Below are 19,750 nucleotides of genomic sequence, written 5' to 3' on the forward strand. Positions count from 1 at the left end.
TAAACAAAGCTTCTACATCCTCAGTGTATAAATTGTATTTTTAATCTCAGGACTAAGAATCCTCAAAAATACCAAATATGGACTATTTATTATTAATTGTAGACAATTTTCAATCAAAAAGGACATTTACTTAAGTTTTCTACAAAAGTGCACCACTTTGCTCACATCTGCAAAAAAAATAGGGCAGAATTAGGGGGAGACTGATGTTTTTCTTGGTGAAACAGTATTTTTAAAGTATATTACTCATTTATGCCAGAAAAAATAAGATATTTAATATAAACTTTAATAAAGGTAATGTAAACTTGGAGCCATTCAGAGGAAACAGCTTAAACCTCTTGTCCATCTGAACTCTGCTCCAGTGTGTTATATTTTCCAGTTTACACAGTAGTTTGTTATTGTGCTGCCTTACATATGCATTAGGAAGTTTTATACTATACAGTGTATCAATATTTCTTGGCTTATTTAAATATAAGCAACCACGGCCATATCTCTTAAAAATTGGCATTAGGAATACAACACCCAATTTAAACCTTTTTTCAGAGAAAATAGCCTTTATCAAATAACCTTTTCTAGTAACAATTCACTGTCAGTTTGAAAACTGGCTGTACTTAGAAATTGTGAGAAAATAATGAGATTTGGCAGATACCCAAAGACCCCACCTGAGATTAATTTAGAACTGATAGAATTAAGTGAGATTGACTTTGCTGATTAGCCTACTTCAAGTTAATTAGATTGTAACCACACCTGGCTGGCCCTTAAGAAGGTATTGTTAGCAAAAGCTAAAGACTTTGAACTCAACTGGAGGCCACCTTCAAGTGCAGTGAACCAATGGATTTGGATGACGCTAACTAATCAGTTTGAAGCAGTGTGTAAGGACTGCCTCTGCTCTGGACCTATTAAAAGCTTCCACACTCATTTTGTGGAGCAGTTCATGTTTGAAGCAGGCTCGTGGTAGAGGACTTGAGGAAAAACCAGACCAGGCTGGAACTCTAGGCAAGATAGGCCTTTTCTTTTTTGTTTGTTTGTTTTTGTGGGGCAATGGGGGTTAAGTGATTTGCCCAGGGTCACACAACTAGTAAGTGTCAAGTGTCTGAGGCTGGATTTGAACTCAGGTCCTCCTGAATCCACCACTGCACCACCTAGCTGCCCCCTAGATAGCCTTTTCTTAACTTTCTGAACTCCACATGTTATCTTTTTTTCTAATACCTAGTATGCTTTAATAAATGCTTAATGCGCAAAGACCAGTGCTAAAGCTTCTAATTTAAGGTGACCACACATTTAGATTTTAAACATCACAAAATATTGGCACCAGCTGATATTTGAATACTTCTATTTTCAGTATCTATAGTGGCATTATCAGAAAAGACTAAGTACTTAGCTAGGCTTTCTAAAGAGGTGTCTATCTGCTAAGGTTGTGGGTTTCCAGAACAAAAATTTGAGACAGCCCCTGTCTTACATTCCCCTTGACAGTGAAAAGGTTATTGCCTTCAAAGAGCCTTAATCACATTAACAGAGGACACTGACTACCATTTATCTGTGGTTAAGTCTATGTGACACTGGAACAATAAAATGAAAAATAAAAATTTCAGTCACTAAGTATTTTGGTCTTAATAAAAAAACTGTTTTTGATTTTTTTTTTTACTCAATTGCTTGGTTTGTTTTGCAGTCCCAGTCACACTAGTTGTGAATATAGACACTAAGCCGAGACATTTTACCTTTTTAGTGTCATGACACCTTGGACAATCTGGTGAAGCTTTTGTAACCCTTCTCAAAATAATGGTTTTAAATAGTTGCTAGAGGTTAAGGAAAAATAAAGAAGTGATTTTTTCCCCCCACCTAAATTCAGATCCTCTGAAATCTATCCACAGACCTCAGCTTAAGAACTCCTGTTCTATAATTTAAGGCAATTTAAGCAGTTTGTGTTGACACCTTATTTTATAACTGCCTATATTTCCTAATGTCTCTCTCCCCGTTTCCCTCTTCAACCCTTATAATGAATAGAAGAGTAGAAAAAAAATTCAGCAAAGCAACCAAGATATAGTTAGTTTTGTTCCCTATACAGAATACCCCTTTTTTTAAATTAAAAAATGGGGGGCAGCTAGGTGGCACAGTGGATAAAGCACTGGCCCAGGATTCAGTAGGAGCTGAGTTCAAATTCGGCCTCAGACACTTGACACTTACTAGGTGTGTGACCCTGGGCCACTTAACCCTCATTGCCCCACAAATTAAAAAAAAAAAAAAGGGGGAAAGGTGGCAGGCAATCTTTTTTTTTCCATTTATTTAGAATTTTATTTTCCCTCCCAATTACATGTAAAAATAATTTTAACGTCCATTTAAAAAACTTTGTGTTCCAAATTCTCTTCCTCCCTCCTCCCCCCCAAGAATGCGAGCAATTTAACTTAAGTTATACATGTGTAGTCATGCAAAACATTTCTTTTTTTTTTTTTCTTGAGGTGACAAAGGCTTTATTTTCTTCTCATAAGAAGGAGGCACACTAGTGTGCAGCTAGTGGGTGCCCCGAAAGGGGGCTCGCAGGCCGTTTTATACCCTAGTCCCTAACGCAAATGGACCTTTCACTGGTCAGGGTTACAACCTACAAACTAGCTAATCGGAACGCAGTATTCCCACCCCTCTTCCTTGTATGGGCATAACTCAGGAGTGGACCTTATAATTCCTTATATGGACACAACTCTGGAGAAGACCTAATTGAGACCAGGGCTCCTTGAACCATGTGACCTTGCTAACCTGAGGGGGAGGAGGGGATCTGAGACCTTTGTCCTACAAACAGGTCAGGGGAGTATGACTGACTGTTATATCCACATTGAGAGGAGACAATTACCCATTTCTCACAATCCCTCCTCTTTATTTTTGACTATTTGGCTCCTCTCATTCCATTTATTGAATATTTCCTCTGCCTTTTGGTCTAAATCTGTGAATCCTATGCTATCTAGGCAGATTAGAGCATCCGATGACCCTTTTTACCCCTCTGGGCTGTGTTTCTTTCTTGATTTAGACTCAGATTTGGAGAAATGCTCAGATGCCATGGTAAAGAGGGTGGCCAGCCGCACCAACCCACAAGTCCCAGCCCAGTTAGGGGGTAAGGCTGATCTTCCACCACAATACCACCATAGGTCGGCTCAGGGGAGGATCAGGGATGAAAAATCTACTGAGTTGTTCTCGGTTACTTCCCATGTTTGGACACAACTCATATTACCCAAGACCAGAAAACCTCTCACCCATCTGGAGAGATGGGCAGGATGGTTTCCTGGGACTCCAACAAAAGTGGGTATGATCTTTTCTGCTGTCCTTTTTATCACAGGGAAGAGTAGCTCCAAATCCCTGCAACTCTCACCCTCATGCAAAGCATTTCTACATTAGTCAGGTTGTGAAAGAAAACAGACCAAAAACACTTAAGAAAAACCAAAAATATACTTCAATCTGTATTCAGACACCGTAAGTCTTTCTCTGGAGATGGACTGCATTTTTCCTAAGTCCTTCAGAATTGTCTTGGATCATTGCATTGCTGGGAATAGCCAAGTCATTCACAGCTCATCATCATATAATATTGCTATTACTTTGTATATGGTACTTCTCGTTTTCCATCAGCTCATGTAAATCTTTCCAGGTTTTTCTGAGCATCCTGCTCATCATTTCACAGTTACTATTACTAACTCAATTTCTCTCCATCCTACTCCCTTCCCCATGCTATTTACTCTATTCCTTATCTCCTTTTACCCTTTCCCTCCTCAAAGGTGTTTTCCTTCTGACTGCCTCCTCCCCCAATCTGCCCTCCCTTCTATCACTCCCCCCATCCCCCTTTCCCCTCCTACTTTTCTGCAGGGTAAGATAGATTACTATACCCAATTGAATGTGTATGTTATGCCCTCTTTATGCCAATTCTGATGAGAGTAAGGTTCACTCACTCCCCAGTACCTCCCCCACCTACCACTCCACTGGATAAGCTTTTTCTTGCTCTTTTAAGTGAGATACTTAACCCTATTCCACTTCTTCCTTTCCCTTTCTCCCAGTGCAATCCTCTCTTACCCCTTAATTTTATTTTTTTAAAGATATTCCTTCATATTCACTCATACCTGTGAGGTGTCAGGCAATCTTAAGAGCAAAATCAAATACTTGAATTAAACATAAGCAGTTTGCACAGATAACTGCCACCAGTCCTATCTCTTGATAGGTTCTTGAGGTCCAAGAACAACAACTTTAGCAAAACTAGCACGGGTGTTTGTTTGTTTTTTTTTATTGATATAAAATCATGTTTCTTGGAGGCACAGAGAGATTGAAAATGGCATTTTCTGGTAAGAAAATGCACAGACATACTTTTAAGAAACATAAACAGGAAGAAATACATATTTGAGGGTCCTATAAAATGAGTTCAGAAAGAATAGCTTACATGGTTCATTTAACTATATCCCTGATGGGGAAAGGGAAAAGGAAGCAAAGTGCATCTATAAAGTTACCTGAAAACTGATGAGCAACTTCTTTCCCTTCAGTGTTAAAAATGTTTTTGCTAACAAGAAATTCCCATGACCTCCCTTTTCCCTTTGCCGCCCTCCTCACGCTTTCACTAGGCAGAAACACAAAATTACACAGTAAGCTGGAAGGAACTTTAGAGGTCATGTAGTCCAATTCCTTGATTTTACAAATGAAGAAACTGAGTCCTGTGGAGGGCTAAGTAAGTTGCCTGAAATAAGATGGGGTGGTATTTGAACCCAGGTCCTCTGACTCCAAATCCACTGCCCTTTTTGAGGAACAAATAAATGAAATGGCCAAGCTGGTACAATGTATAGTTTTGTTTTGGCTTCAATTATCACTGTTTGGTCCCTCATGGGAAAGAAAGGTAGATGGGTATAGCCCAAAGTTAAGGTGGTGGAGTCATGCTTTAAATTCATTAAAACTCCAATACAATTTAAGTTTCTTCAAACCTTTATATTTGTACAACAAATTATGTCTTCAGCACTAAAAATCTTCATATGAAAACTCTGAAGACCTTAATGTAGAAAGAACAGTGATCTAAATGATATTTGGCCATTTTCTATTCAAGTATTCAGGTAACAATGACCTGAAAAATGGGCAGATGAGCTTGATTCTACCCTTTTTGGGGACTCTAGGCTATAAAGGGTCTTGTTTTTTTATATTTCAACCCCAGTTATATATAACACGGGCATTCTGTTTTTCTGTTTCAAGTTAAAGCAGGTACATTAAACTATACAGGAAGGTCACAAGAACCAAGTCTTGAAGTGGTAACAGTGCTTAGCACAGTGCCTAGCACATAGCAGGTGCTTAATAAGTGTATATTGACTGACTGAAAATATTCTCACCCAGTCTGCCCTAGTGAAGCTAATAGTCAGGAGGCCTAACATAGAGGCTGGCTGACAACCATCTGAGTAACCTAAAGTATTTACCACTGGCTTTTAAAAAAGTTTTATAATTCAAACTTGCAATAATTTCATGAGGACATCACTCTTTAGTCTAGATTTCTTAGGTTTTAACCATATTTTTTATTTGTCTCTTGGGCACCATTTCATAAAAAAACACCTTTATCACAATGAACTTGATTCTTCTCAATTTCAAAAGGTCTTCCCCAACAACATTGTCTATTTTACAGTAGTAGAAAAGCACTGTTACAGATATATCCAGGTAGGAAGACAAAGGGTTTGGTTTTGCCCACGTCTTCACTTGTGGCATTTATGAGGTAAAAAGAAGGGCCTGAAACCCATGTCTTCCGAGGATAGGTCAAAGACAGGAAGGAGTGCTCTTATTGTTCTTATGTGAGGTAGGCGGTTTCTAAACATCAAGTCTATAATGGGGAAAAATAACGTTTACAGTGGAATGGCTTATGGCATTCAACATCAGTCAGGGAAGGATAATACTGCCTGTAGCAGAGGTAGGCAAAACTCAGGCCAATCATGGATCCAACAAGCACATCTAAACAAGGGAAAAAAAACAAACAAAGAATCTCTGTCTCTCCCAACTAAGAGTTACAGCACATCAACTGAATGCCCAATTAAAGAGAACTCTACTACCTTTGCCATATTGTCTTTTTAGGGCTTCTCTGAACTAGGTAATGACATTTAGATTTCTCAAGTTTTCTCCCTCCCCTCTCCTCAAGATGGCAAGCAATCTGATATGTTATATATGTACAATTACATTGAACATACTTCCACATAAGTCATATTGTGAAAGAAGAATCAGAACAAAAGGGAAAAGCCTCAAGAAAGAAAAAAAAATTTGAAAAGTACAAATAGTCTAGTTCAATCTGCATTCAGAATCCAGTTCTTTTTTCTGGCTGTGGAGAGTATTTTCCATCATGAATCCTTTGGAATTGTCTTGGATCATTGTATTGCTGAGAAGGGCCAAGTCTATTAGTATGAATTCTTTTTTTTTTTTTTTTGTAAGGCAATTGGGATTAAGTGACTTGCCCAGGGTCACACAGCTAGTAAGTGTTAAGTGTCTGAGGCCAGATTCGAACTCAGGTACTCCTGAATCCAGGGCCGGTGCTCTATCCACTGCATCATCTAGCTGCCCCAGTTTGAATTCTTAAAGTTTATAACTAAGATTTCACCTATGTTTTCAAAGCACTTTCTATCATCTCGATCTAGACAGTGAAAGTATTATTTGTATTTTACAAATGATGAAAACTGGCAGGTTCTGAGGTGAAGTACATTGCCCATGACCATAGTTAAGAATTAGAGCTTGAACCTTCTACCCCCATGTTAAAGTCCAGGGGTACTTTCTACTGAACATGTTACCACTTAGGGATTAATTGCCTCTTGGAGACCATTTCCTTTTCTGTACAAGTCTCCTGTTATCATTGGTGATCTTTAACCATCCCTGATTTCAAATCTGTGTAAAGTTAACTTGTAGGATCATTTTAGTTTTGGCAACTTTGTCTCCTCCATATGTAGGTTTCAAGGAGTAAAACTGGAAAATTCCTAATCAAGTCCCTTTCTTTTTGCTTCTTAGAGAAGGATACACATTATCCCCAAGACCTTACCTTGCCAATGGTGTTTGTAATCACAGGTTCGGGAAAGAGCAATGATGGCTGCAAAGAGGAGAGGTGATAGGAAGGCACAGAGCCGCCAGGATTTTCCACGGCCTTCTGGAGTGAAGCAGTGTAACTTCCCTGCTAGGTAGAAGGAGGTGAAGGCCAGTCCAGCAAATGCAACTGAAACAGAGAAAGCCAATACATGAGTGCTTTTTTGTTGGAAGCTAATTCATTATTCTTTAGACTGTAACCCAGGAATCATTTGCAACCTCAAAAAGGTGCTATTGGCCCTCACTGTCCATTTCACTGTCTATGTATCTTCCTCTTTCATACTATACAAGGCCAACAGGGGCTGGGGAAAAGGAAGCAATAAAATATAAATAAATAATCTCAAAGGTAGTAATAACACTAACTTTATGACTGCCTAAGAAACGTGTAAGTCAATTCAGGAAAATGATAAATTATTTGCAAATGCATGATGATTCTACTATTTAATGCATACAACCTCAGGAATATCTTGATGGGAACTGGTGAGCTAACTCATTGATAATGCTTCCTACTTTCAATTCTTATTCTCAAGTTTGTGGGGGGCTCAAAGTAGTAAAGTTTTTGTTGTTGTTGTTGTTGTTTTTTTTTGGTGAGGCAATTGGTGTTAAGTGACTTGCCCAGCCAGGATCACACAGGTAGTAAGTGTCCGAGGCCACATTTGAACTCAGGTCCTCCTGAATCCAGGGCCAGTGCTCTATCTACTGCGCCACCTAGCTGCCCCAGTAGTAAAATTCTAAGGTGAAAAGTTAAGGTGTCCAGTATTAGAGTACAAATAAAAAAAAGTCACTAGCTACTACCTACTCTTCAATGATGCCAATTTCTTAGTATTCCAATTACAAACATAAAATAAGAAAAGAATTCACTTGATGGTCATACAAGAAGAATGCCCACTGGGGAAGCTCTTCCGGCCCTCGGTGACCACTTCCTCATCTCCTGTGCAGATCAGTTCAGAATTGGCTTGCCCATCTGGGAAGCAACGATAGAAGAAATCAGGGCGAGGCCTAGAAGGAATAGAAGATCTGTGGGCTACTTGAGACTGGTTATCAGTTAGAGAATTGGTTTGAAGTTCACTGCCCTGTAGACCAGTGATTAAACTTTGATCTATTTCACGGGAACACCAATGACCTAGGTAAGCTGTCTTTTAAACAAAAGCTGTCATTTGTAAGGAGTAGGTAAGGGAGTTTAGATGGAACAAGGTAGAGCATCATTATTACTGAAAATGCAAAATCTTCCTGATGAATTCATCTTTATATCAAACACACAACATGCCTTGATAGCATATCAGCCACCCCCTGATGAAGAAAAGGAAATCTGTCATCAGGGCCAACCAGTGCCACTGGTGGGTCTAAAGTACACAGTGGAAAGAAAGAAAAAAGGTGTGGGGAAAACCATAGAAGAAAAGAGAGAAAATGTGGACAGACTGAAGTAACATACATAAATTCATAGCTTAATTGATTTGAGAAGTGGTTGAATGCCACCAACAGTTGTGTCCAATAAAAGGTCCAGGTGAATCTGACCCCTTACCTTCCCACGATCAGCTTTATTGTATTGGTGAAGACTCCATTTAAAGCAAGGGCAAGGCTGGCAGCTGCAAAAGGAAAAGTTCACCTTTGTGGTGCCTGCCCTCGGGGAAATGTGTGATTAGTGTTTCAGCAAAATATGAGCTTTCACAATAGCCAGAAACCTCAAAAAGTAACAACCATCTGTGGAAACCGTTTTTCCTAAGAATGGGGGGAGGGGGACACGGAGTTTAGGAGACCCTGTACATCTTGGAGACAGTGCTCCCAAATAAGCCTTCTATCTGTGGTATGTATAGCATATGGAAAACCATTTGGATTTTCGGTCGAAAAACCTCGGTTCCACTCGTTTTGTCATTTCGGGCCAATCATTTAACCTCTGAGCTTTAGTTCCCCAACAAGGATCAGAGGTGGTGTATGTAAAGGGCGTAGTACACTCTTACCACAAACGTTTGGCATCAGGACATCTGCCCCCTGAGCCGGGCAGACCCAAGCGAGGTTCTCTAGTCAGACTTCCTGAGCAGCTGGACCAGAGGCCTGGGCACTGCCTCCGGGCGCTCCTTCCCTCCCTCTCCTGCACACTACTGACGCTGCCGAAGCAGCCCTTACCCAGGCATGCCTGCTTGGTGTCCGCTCCATCTGCTTTCTTAAGACACTTAACCAGAAGGATCAGAGAGAGGGGACACAGAAACACGATCAACTGTAAGGGAACATCGCAGAGCTGAAGCGCTCCGGTGCGTGACCTGGGCTGCGGGGGCAGAGCTCCCCTCCCAGATAAGCATGCTAGCACCTCTGGGCGCTTCCCAAGGAGATAGTCCACTAAGTTCCGGGCCGGGCCCTCACACCCCAGCATGGGGCTGTAGCCGGGGAGGGGGCAGCTGGAGGGGCTCGAGGGACGTCTGACCCCGCCCCCCACCCCCGGCCGCTTAGCGAATGTGCCGGGCTTGGGGGGAGGCCCCTAGGCGGGGAGGGACCCACAAACATAGGCTTGGTGGGGAAGCGGTCGTTCTCCACGTAGGGGTTGCGGTAGAGCCACATCTCTTCAGGTTGGATGAGCCTCTGGAAGGGCGGGAGAAGCTCCATCACCCTGGAGGAGGGAAGGGAGGGTGAAGAGACACCAAAGCGAGCCAGTGAGGCGGGATGAGGAGGGGGACAAAGGGGGAGGATCCCTCCGCCCCCCCTTCCCCCGCACGGTCGCGTCCAGGTCGCCTTCCGCCCACAGCCCCCGCCCCGGGGCGCACTACGGCTCACACGAAGGCGGCAAAGAGCACGATCCGCACGCCGACTTCGGCCCCCAGAGCCACCGCCGCCGCCGCCACCTTCCCCATGGAACCGAGCCGGGGTGCCGCCGCCGCTGACGTGGCGGGCGCAGGCCCCGCCCCCACCCCAGCGGAGCACGCAGCGCGCGATCGCCCCCTGGTGGTTCCCTGGGGTTACGGCAGGCAGGGCCAACAGCATCACTTATACTAGCGGGATAAAGGAGGCGAGAGGACCTGTGGTTCTAAGCCCGCGGTGGGGGCAGGGGGCGGGGCATCGTGGTGGTTTTCCACTTCCTCACTGAGTTCTTTGGTTCCTGGGTTCCAGCACTACTAGTGGTGGATTAAAGGGAGAGAGAATAGGATAGCCCCACCCCGAAGCATGAGAGACTGGGCGGGTCATCTGTGAAATGGAGGGTTAGGTGACATCATCACTGAGATTTTTGAGGCCCTATGCTCTTGTTCTAGCTGCCTTGTTCTCTTCCGCAGCCTCTTGGTCATGCCAGGTCTCACAACCACCGTTAACTCTTATTCCACTTAAGCATTCTTTTCCAAGCCCCCCTGAACACCTTTTTGGAAATTATAGTAATTTACAGTTTTTCTGGATTGCTGTGGGCCATACCAAAATCTTGCCTGGATAGCCAGAACATTCAGGGCCACATAACATCTTTTTTTCTGCCCACTGAAACTGTAACATGGAATTAATAGTAAAGACAAAGTCAAATGCTTAACTTGGAACATTCAGAACAATTTATTGAAATCAATCTCAAGCAAAATCTGTAATCAGTGGAATGTCATTAAAAACCTTTCCAAATTAATCCTCACAGAAGCAAAAAAGCATCTGAATTCCAAAGTATTTGTAAAATAAAAAAAGCAACATCTCAGTAAATATAATGTACAAAAATTATATGTTCCTACCATCACACACATTCAATTCAGTAAGAAGATTAAATATTACAGGCAATTCTAAATACACTAGTCAACAGTAAGCTATCTATATACAGTTTGACCAAGCTTTACATGTTTCACACTATGCAACAGAACATAGGCCAAACAACAAAACTCTCAAAATATTGTAAATCTCAAAGTCAATGCGGCAACATCAAGTCATGTCATAATACAGTAATGCCCCAGTGGAACATCCCCAGGGAAAATTAACACTAATTTGTTAGTGTTAAAAGCTTCCATCCAAGTCACAGAAACTCATAAGAGATTGATTTTAGTGAATATTGATGGTTTCCTATTACAGACTCAAGTGATTCCATTAAAAGAACATTTCACAGAATCTACAAAGTTTGTTACTGATAAAATCTAGAGAAAACAAATCTACAAAGATCATTATTACAGATGAAGATCACATGGAAATGAAAACGGAGTCTAGATTTTAGGTATCTGTGTTTATTGTGCAACATCATTCAAAATGGGTACAAAAGGACTTAAATTCTCATACCAATCCCAAATATGCTTATACCCTTAGGCAAAAAAAATCTCATCACTAGCCAGTTGTAATCATTATCATCTTGGTTATCAGTGGCAATATAATTTTTATATGAATATAACACTACAAATTACACATATCGATCAAAATCAATGACAGAAAGTAAATATTATCCAAGTCCATTTCTAAACTCTTAAGAATTCCTTATAAAGGTCCAATGCTAGGCCACCTGAGCTATCCTCCAAAATGACCCTAATACAGTCTGTCTTTCCAAGCAGGAGCTTTAGAAATTGTGGGCACTCCCACTCTGATGAACAGATTTATTCAATAAAAAACACATGAAAACATTAAAGACTGAATGAATGGCTTTGGCAATTAAGACATTATTTTACCTTATTTTTGTTTACATGGGAATAATTTTTAAGGATCTCCGTTATAGAGGCCACTGAAGTTCAGCAAAATTCTTTTCCCCTTCCTTTAAACACAAACATATCACAAGCACCCAAGTCTGTCACTCTGTAATGGACTATGATAGAAAACGGAAAGAAGTTTCTGAAACACAACTGACTACATCCAGCATTTTAGGAGTGTAATATAAGTGCAAACATTTTTGTTACACAGAAACATTAAAGGAAAAGGGAGGGGAAGCTGGACAGGATTGATACAATGATGGATATAAAGAACAAACATAGGAAATAGTCTAAATTGCTGCTGGTGTCTTATGTAGTAGTCTCTTCCTAAGTGCATCCATTAAACAGAGCCATCAACTCTGAACATCCCGTTTGCACTACCCATAAGTTCACCCAAAGTTAAGGAGGGTAAGAGACCTGGCTACCAATTCTCAATGAAGTACACAAAACAATGCTTTCTACTTTATAAATAAAAAAAGTTGTAAAATAAGCATCTGAAGAGTTTCAAGTACATACATGAAAAAACCTGAATTCAATGAGGCAGAGGTCTCAATGTTAAAGTGACTACTTCGTACCTGTGGTAAACATCATCCCCACTGCCTTATTTTACTTCCCACCCCATACCTTCCCAGATAAAGTTTGCTCGCAAAGTTTCAGTATATACAAATTTTGAATCTTTTCAATATCAGCCAATTTACAGCAAAAATGTGTCTACTTCCTATGTTACCTGAAAACCAAAGTGAGCTTCATTTTAGTTACTGTTTAAAAACAAAGATCAATGACCTTTTTTTGGAGTGGTCATGACAAAGGAAAGTATCTCACCTGATCTCTTCATATCCCCAGTTCTTATGTATCTGGGGGATCCTTAGATCTACCAGCAGAATGAGAAGTAACTCAATTGGACAAGACCCTACTCTGGAGGCAAATCTGTTCATACTATTCATTTGCTAACACCCCTAATGAAAACACGTAAGTGCTAAGCACTTCTCAAGTGGTAAGAATTAACTCCATTTGAATTATTTTGTTTTTGTACCCCATTAGAACATGATACATGGCAGAAACACTCTAGTTTTAAAAGTGCAACAAAGAAAGGGTTTTTTTTTTTTTAAAGATAACCAACCTCTGCTGGGCAGCATAGAGATTATATTACTTTACAGAGAGCAATTTCTGTTATGCAAACTATAGACCAGGGTATCTGCAAACAAGTTTGACTGTGGTCTAAACACAGAGCAAGAAACGACTCTGTCCACCAGGACTAAAAACTGAACACTCAACCACTCTGTCACAGTCCTCGGGGTGGTTAGAATGCTTGATGTTCCAATTCCTGAGTAGCTTTAGCTGTGGTCAGTATTTATGGGCACACTGTGATAATTTCTTTCTCTATGAAGATGAGGGTGAAGAGATTGGGGGAAGAGGTACACACACCAACCCTCATAAAAATGATCTTGGAATTCAGCTTTATAACTCAAACCTGATCATTTCCTTAAAAAACTTATATGTATATTCAAGATAAATTGACAATATGCTTTAAAAAAACCCTCCTCCCCCTGTAACTCTATTCTTCTCGAATTGATAGAGCCACAAAGTTCACTTTTCTGCTTTGCACAGCTGCACTGGCATCAGTGCCAAGAATGAATATTTATCCTCACACTAATCAACTCTGACTGTAAGTCAACCTTGACAACCAGATCTTCTGCTCCCTGAAACTGGACCAAGTCTATTCCATTGCATCCTACTTCACATTGTCCTGGGAAGGGTCCTTAGTATTTCACCTTCAACCACAACTGATTAAGATGTGATCTTTGTGCCAACAAACACAAATTGTATCCTCCTTCAAAATAATTACATGAGGTAAAGCAGAAAAGAATAGAGGAAATGCTGGAACCTAGCGGTTTTGCCTTGTTCATTTCTTTGTAAAAAGGAAAAACAACAACAAAATTTATGCCACCGACTACAAATTTGAGAGTGACCCTCAAGTCACTCAAAAACAGTGTACTGAATAGTTTGGATGCAAGTGTACACACTTACACACTCTCACCTTTTCCATAACCTCACATTCTAAAGGTGCATTAAAAAAGGTATGACCAGGAAAAAAGGAGACATCTTCTTGGCACTAGCACTGGCAAATCAAGCCCATTTTTAGAACCCTTTCAAACATTCAGGTACACTTAATGGAAAAAGATGTTATTTATGGTCCAACTCTTCTGTTGTGCTAAGCTGTCTAAAATAACAGCCTATGCTTTTCAATTAATTATGCCAACAAAGAAATCTTGGTACAGCTTTGCTACTCAAAGAAAAAAAAAAGCCAGCCATGAGATACTATCAAAGAAACCATATACAAATACAAATACTTTCAATATAAGGTCTTTGCAGTATTTAGTACACCCTGGCTTCCCATGTAAAACTCAACAGAATATTGCTAAGTAGTACTAAAGCTAAACACATTATTATACAAAGCAAACATCAGATTTTCTGTTGGATGCTGTTGCAAGGGAAGAGTTATGTTTGGAATACTAAATTAAATCTTCCATATTTATTACTTTTTTTAAAAAAAGAGCAAATATACATGTACAAAATTAAAAGTATGACAAAGCCTAAACATCATTAAATAATGTTAAAAGGATATCAAAATACATAAATGCTAAGAAGCAAAATTGAGTGTGTTTTGGTAAGCTGTCATTTATGTTAGTAGTGACCACAACCAGTGACACAGATAGCATTTTCCATTTAGCTCTTGCCACTGTGGTAAAACGCAGGGAACTGAGTTTTACTGGAGTAATTAATTCCTTTAACAAAAAAAGAAAAACCAATTACAGGAGGCCCAGTAAGTCCTTTCGGGGACATTGGGAGTTCAAGTGCTTAAGGTAATCATAGTGTTCTATTTTTTAAAGATAAAATCCAGTACACACACGTGTCCATTCATCCATATATGTGCATAGAGGCACAAAACTGAATTTTCCTTCTTACTTTCCATTTTGTTTCAGTTAAGAGTGCTTTAAACTGATGTAGAAAAAGGAATCCATACAATAATATAATTGCCCCAAGTATGGAAGGGACGCTGAGGTGGATTCAATTTCTTTTCTGTATTCCTAAGTGGGTCCTTGGAAGGAAGGGGATGCTACCTTGTGCCTGCAGTTCTTTCTATTCCATCAAAACTCAAAGAAAGGAACACAGGACACTTAACACAATGATATTACCATATCTTGTGTTATTTAGTTGTTGGGTTTTTTTTCATGGAGAATATTGGGATACATATTCCTAGAGGCCTAAAAATGAATGAATTCCATGAGTAAGATAGATGTCTTGGCATACTAGCAAATTATAAATCACAGCCAACACCTTTCGTTAACACTGACTCCCCTGGGAGCTTTTCCCAGAAGATTGGTAAAGAACAAGTGCATTTATGTTACTGTTTCATACCCTGTGGAATTAGAAGTGCTATTTGTTTCCTAACAGTGGGGTAACGTTAAGTACTAAGATAACAATCAATGAAAACTGTTTAAATATAGCCTTTTAAATTCATCCATCACAACTAAGAAGAGCTACTGAAATACAATTCAAAGTATATCTGTGTATTTTCCACCAAGAAACAAGGCTGGACTAGTCAGCTAAGAAAAGGAATGTTTTGTTAAGGTGAGGAAGGGGCTAAAAAGAAAAGGAAAAAGATAAAGCCCATCATTCCTCTCCAGATAAGCTTATCATCTGCATATGATGGGGATGATGACCCCAGTAGAAGGTTTTGAGTTGGTTGCATCTCATCTCCTTTTAATGGCCTACATCAGTGTGGCAGTATGGTAAGGATAGCTGTTCTTCCTGCTTCTTCATACCCATACACACACACGTCATTTGTAAAAAGTTAGCATCAACAAAAAGCATTTAAAAACCAGTGAGTAGTCATCCTGCAATTTTTTTTGACGTGTTCTATCCCCATTAATAACTTAAATAATGCTCTCATGGAGCCCAGAGAGGTCCACTCAATAGCAAGAGGCATTTTGTTTACAGCCAGATTGACCAACCCCACCCCAACTTCCAAGACCACCACAGAATTCTGAAGGGCCACAAGGAGTTAGCCTAAATTAATGTTTATAAAACTGTATGCAAAGACTATCATACCCTTTTCTGGAGTATTCCAGAAGTGAAGTGGAGTTCCTACTCTCCCTACCCCCCACCCCTAACTTTTTCTTTAAACATACTGATTAAACTATCTAAGTCATATTTCTCAAGATTCCTTAAAATTAAAATAAAGGAGTGGTGACTACTTTTGCCTTCTACACTCAGGAACATATTTTAAACTTGAAATTCCTATTTACTGACATAAATGTATTTTCTCATTTTCTTTTTTAAAGGTCAAGGTATATCTGTTTTTCAGCTGCAGAAGCACATTTAAGGGCAAGGAAAACATACACAGAATTTAATCCCCCCACCCTACTCCCCAACCCCTATCATAAACCAATCAAAATGCAGGCACCACTGTCTACCTCTGGCTGCCCATATCACATAACTCCTCCATTCTAGTTACAAAGCCAGCTCAAGTGATAGACTAAGTACATTATGACAGTGTCTTCTTTATCATCTCATCACCTATTTACTTTTTACCTTTTTCTTTCTTTTCAAAAAAGAATTAAAATAAAAAATAAAAACACCGTAAATTCATTCCTTCACTTCATCTCCAGGATCTTGTGATTCCAATTTGCATCTTATCTTGTTCCAGTACTCTGGTGCCACAGGAGATTTGGGGTTATGTTTAGAGCAGCAGAGACGACCTTCCAGTGCAGAGGGCACCAAAGCCCCTTTCTCATGATCTTTACAAAATGAACGTGGACAGAACTCACAGAAAGAAACTGCAGAGTTGCTGCATGTGTCACACTGATGCCAGGGACATTCCCACTTTCCTGAAGTGGAGATAAAGAAGAAAATACAATTTCATGCTTATTTGATTATGCAGGTTAAATTCACTTAAAATGTTACATAGCCTTCACCTTTCTTCTCATTGGAGTTCAGGTGGGGTACAACGGAACAAAAATATAGAGCTTAAGCCAACAAAGAGAACTGCGCAGACACGTTTAAAGATGGGAGTACCTTACTGCTTCCCCAAAGAGTTATTAGTCCCATAGTGTGATCAAATCAATAACTAGATATAGCTGGCCACAGAGCACCCAAATCCACACCAAGGCAGAGAGGAATTTCATTTCTACCATCAATGGTTTTGTTTGCTTTTCACTCCTATCCAGCTGTGCTCTTTTGGTTTTCTCCTTCATTTCCCAACTCTCAGGCTGCAAGATTACTTCTGTCAACAGTATCCTCTGTTCCTGGGGTCCTCTGAATGGAGGCTGGGGTCCTTTCAAAACCTTCATTTAAGGAGGCTGCCTGGGCCAGCCATCTTTTTATTTGCTACTAGGCTGTACTCCTTTGGACCTCACCATGCCCCCAAACCAGATACTTTCCCTCTCCACTTTCAGTATCCTTTTTGTGTGTTGTCTTCCTTATTAGATTGTAAGTTCCTTGAGGACAGGTACTGTCTTTCAGTTTTTAGCTCTGTGTCCCCAATGCTCAGCACACAGTGGGGGCTTAATAAATGTTTACTCACTGATTCACTGACCCCATTATAGTCACGGTTATAGATTTAGAATGGGAAGGCACCTTATAGGTCATCTACTCCAATCCCTTCATTTTGCAGAGGAGGAAATAACCTTTCTGAGGCTACATGATTTGCCCAAGGTCATATAGGCAGCAAGAAGCAGAACAGAGACTTGAATCCAGGTGCTTTCTGACTCCACAACTAGCCTATCCTCTACTCCCCTATGGCTTGGATACCATCAGGAAAGGTGAACATGTGCTGGGCTCAAATATAAAAATACACTGAACAGCAAGCAAGCAAATGCCAATTCTCACCATATGGTGGCTGAGTCAGGTTAAGGCATAGGAGGTGGTATGCTTTTGGACAGTCTTTTTTGTCGCACATGACCAGCTCTCCTCCATCTCCACACTGAAAACAATAATCCTCATGCATCTGCTTCTGTTCTGTTTTGATTTTCCGTTTCTTCTGCTTCAACTTGGCATTTTTTGCTTTTTCTTCATTTGCTGACGCAAATGCCGTCTGGCAAGAAAAAAAAATCACAGTATAATAACCAGAGACAGTGGAGGAAGGAAGCTTTGGGTGGAAAGTAAAAAGAAAACAAACAAAACCTCACTGTAATTCTACATTCATTGAAATTAATAAGGAATTTGACAACCTAGAGAAATTTGTGACTGTTTATTGTTTTAAGAAAATAAAACTATAGTCTTTTATTCTTATTGGCTTTTGTGTGTTTTACTTTTTCTAGTGTTTTTTCCCTAGTGTTCTTTATTTGGTGTTGCTTCTTTAATTAGTCTGGCTCACTTTTTTTATAGTTAACGTTATTTCCTACTCAATGGGATAAGACAAGATCCCCTCCTTCCTTCTTTGAAGTACAATGGATAATCTTGCAATAAAGTATTTATTTATTTTTTTGAGGGGCAATGAGGGTTAAGTGACTTGCCTGGAGTCATACAGCTAGTAAGTGTCAAGTGTCTGAGTCTGGATTTAAACTTAGCTTCTCCTGAATCTGGGGCCAGTGCTTTATCCACTGTGCCACCTAGCTGACCCCAATAAAGTAATTTTTAAAGAAAGTATTTTGGAACAGCAAGTACATGACACAACAACGAGTATGCGACTCAGAGAAAACAGGTAATCTGTCCACATTGACACTAGTAATTGTCAGAGGTGGAGTCTGAGTTTAGCTCTTTCCAGATTGGAATCTCTATCCTCTATGCAGCACTGCCTCACAAACAGGGACCACTCACCCCCAACAATTCTTATGCAGGGAAAAAAAAAAAAAGAGGAAATTTTTCATGAATTTGCAAACTCAGCTAAGCCAGTCAAAGAAACATCACAGAAATACAATTCCAACCCTTAATTCAACAAGCTTTATTGAGAGGTCAGAACTTTTACCAATGTAATCAATACTCTACAAACAGACTGGGTACCCCCAAATTAGCATCTCCTGGGATGGTTGGCAGGATCTTGCTCTCACCACCCCTCTTTTCTATGGGTTGTGACTGGAAGCATTATCCTCCGGGCAACCATTCTTCCCTGTACAACTGACCTTTGGCCGAACTCCTAGAAAGCCGCTGCAGTTGTCAGCTCCACAGTGACACTCAGTCCTGCCATTGCCCAGGCAATCCAGGTTATAATTGAATGTTAACTCTACCCCTGAAACATAAAGAAAGCAATCACCCACACGCAAGACATTTTTGAGAGGAGAAACGTCATCAGACATACATTCATAATGAAAAGAGACACAATTTGGATTTAAAGGCTATTCTTCCTCCTCAAGTCTCACATTAAAAACACCAGTAGAAAAGAAAGCAAGGAAAACATCCTGCCTACATGTAGCTACAGCAAATCTAAACACTGTAAAAAGAAGTGGCATCCTCTACTTATAAACAGCTGGAGACGATGTAGCCAGGACCAAGAAATCAAAAATCCATGTTCCAGAAAAAATTTATTTAGTTTATTTTCTCTTCCAATGCTGTCTCCCTATTCAGTAAACAATCCTATGGTCATGAAATTACAGAACATGGAATCACTGGAGGTCATTTTGGATTAACTGATGCTAGCCACAGCCACACAGTCTTACAGTCAGAGTAAGAGTCCAATAAATATGGCTATCACACACTTCTATCAAGCAGGAATTTAAATGAGGGTCTCCCTAATTTTCCTTAGCCAGAATCTATATAATTCTTAATATTATAAATATATTTTTAAAAATCCCACACCTTAGGCCAAAGAGTACGCCTTCCTCACTTCTTTCACACATTTTAGAAATTGAAAACTGTCTCATCACCACATTCCTTGAAGGCATGGGGATAATGAAAGGTTCTGTTTAAAAAACTTTTTATGTGTATGATTTGGAACTGATCAGTCTTTTAAAGAAACAAATTCAGCCCAAGTTAACACAGAGCTAAATGCCTTTGGGGCTTAAAAAAGAGCAGTAATTAAAAATCTTGCATAAATGACTACAAATATAGGCCATCATTACTTAAGCAATTCCATGAGAATA

General features: G+C 40.0%; 2 protein-coding genes across 7 annotated transcripts in view; both read right to left on the minus strand.

The window, feature by feature from the left end:
- Nucleotides 1-7: 7 nt before the first annotated feature.
- Nucleotides 8-9,913, minus strand: PLPP5 (phospholipid phosphatase 5). The gene is made up of 7 exons (XM_043983258.1): nucleotides 9,817-9,913; nucleotides 9,544-9,652; nucleotides 9,175-9,265; nucleotides 8,573-8,636; nucleotides 7,925-8,049; nucleotides 7,010-7,180; nucleotides 8-167 (listed from the first exon to the last, which is right to left on the minus strand). Exons 1-7 carry the CDS (start codon nucleotides 9,891-9,893, stop codon nucleotides 127-129), a joined length of 678 nt encoding a protein of 225 aa, XP_043839193.1. The 5' UTR covers nucleotides 9,894-9,913; the 3' UTR covers nucleotides 8-126.
- Nucleotides 9,914-10,561: 648 nt separating this feature from the next.
- NSD3 (nuclear receptor binding SET domain protein 3) overlaps nucleotides 10,562-19,750 on the minus strand; it is a 142,605-nt gene continuing 133,416 nt past the window's right edge. For all 6 annotated transcript variants that reach the window (XM_043982895.1, XM_043982894.1, XM_043982892.1 and 3 more), the window contains 3 exons: nucleotides 18,794-18,900; nucleotides 17,562-17,766; nucleotides 10,562-16,561 (listed from right to left, as the gene is read on the minus strand). In XM_043982895.1, coding sequence (XP_043838830.1) covers nucleotides 16,320-16,561; nucleotides 17,562-17,766; nucleotides 18,794-18,900 — 554 coding nt within the window. In that variant the 3' untranslated portion in view covers nucleotides 10,562-16,319. The remainder of the gene's footprint in view (nucleotides 16,562-17,561; nucleotides 17,767-18,793; nucleotides 18,901-19,750) is intronic.

Source organism: Dromiciops gliroides, chromosome 2 (assembly GCF_019393635.1).
Source record: "Dromiciops gliroides isolate mDroGli1 chromosome 2, mDroGli1.pri, whole genome shotgun sequence".
NCBI classification, from domain to species: domain Eukaryota; kingdom Metazoa; phylum Chordata; class Mammalia; order Microbiotheria; family Microbiotheriidae; genus Dromiciops; species Dromiciops gliroides.

Bases quoted from the DNA above. Each gene is read 5' to 3' on its own strand.
- PLPP5 (XM_043983258.1), bottom strand. From the start codon at position 9,893: ATGGGGAAGGTGGCGGCGGCGGCGGTGGCTCTGGGGGCCGAAGTCGGC. The intron at 9,653-9,816 runs GTGAGCCGTAGT...TCCCTCCTCCAG, and splicing joins GTGCTCTTTGCCGCCTTCGT to GGTGATGGAGCTTCTCCCGC. The intron at 7,181-7,924 runs GTATGACCATCA...TCTCTGTTTCAG, and splicing joins CCCCAGTGGGCATTCTTCTT to TTGCATTTGCTGGACTGGCC.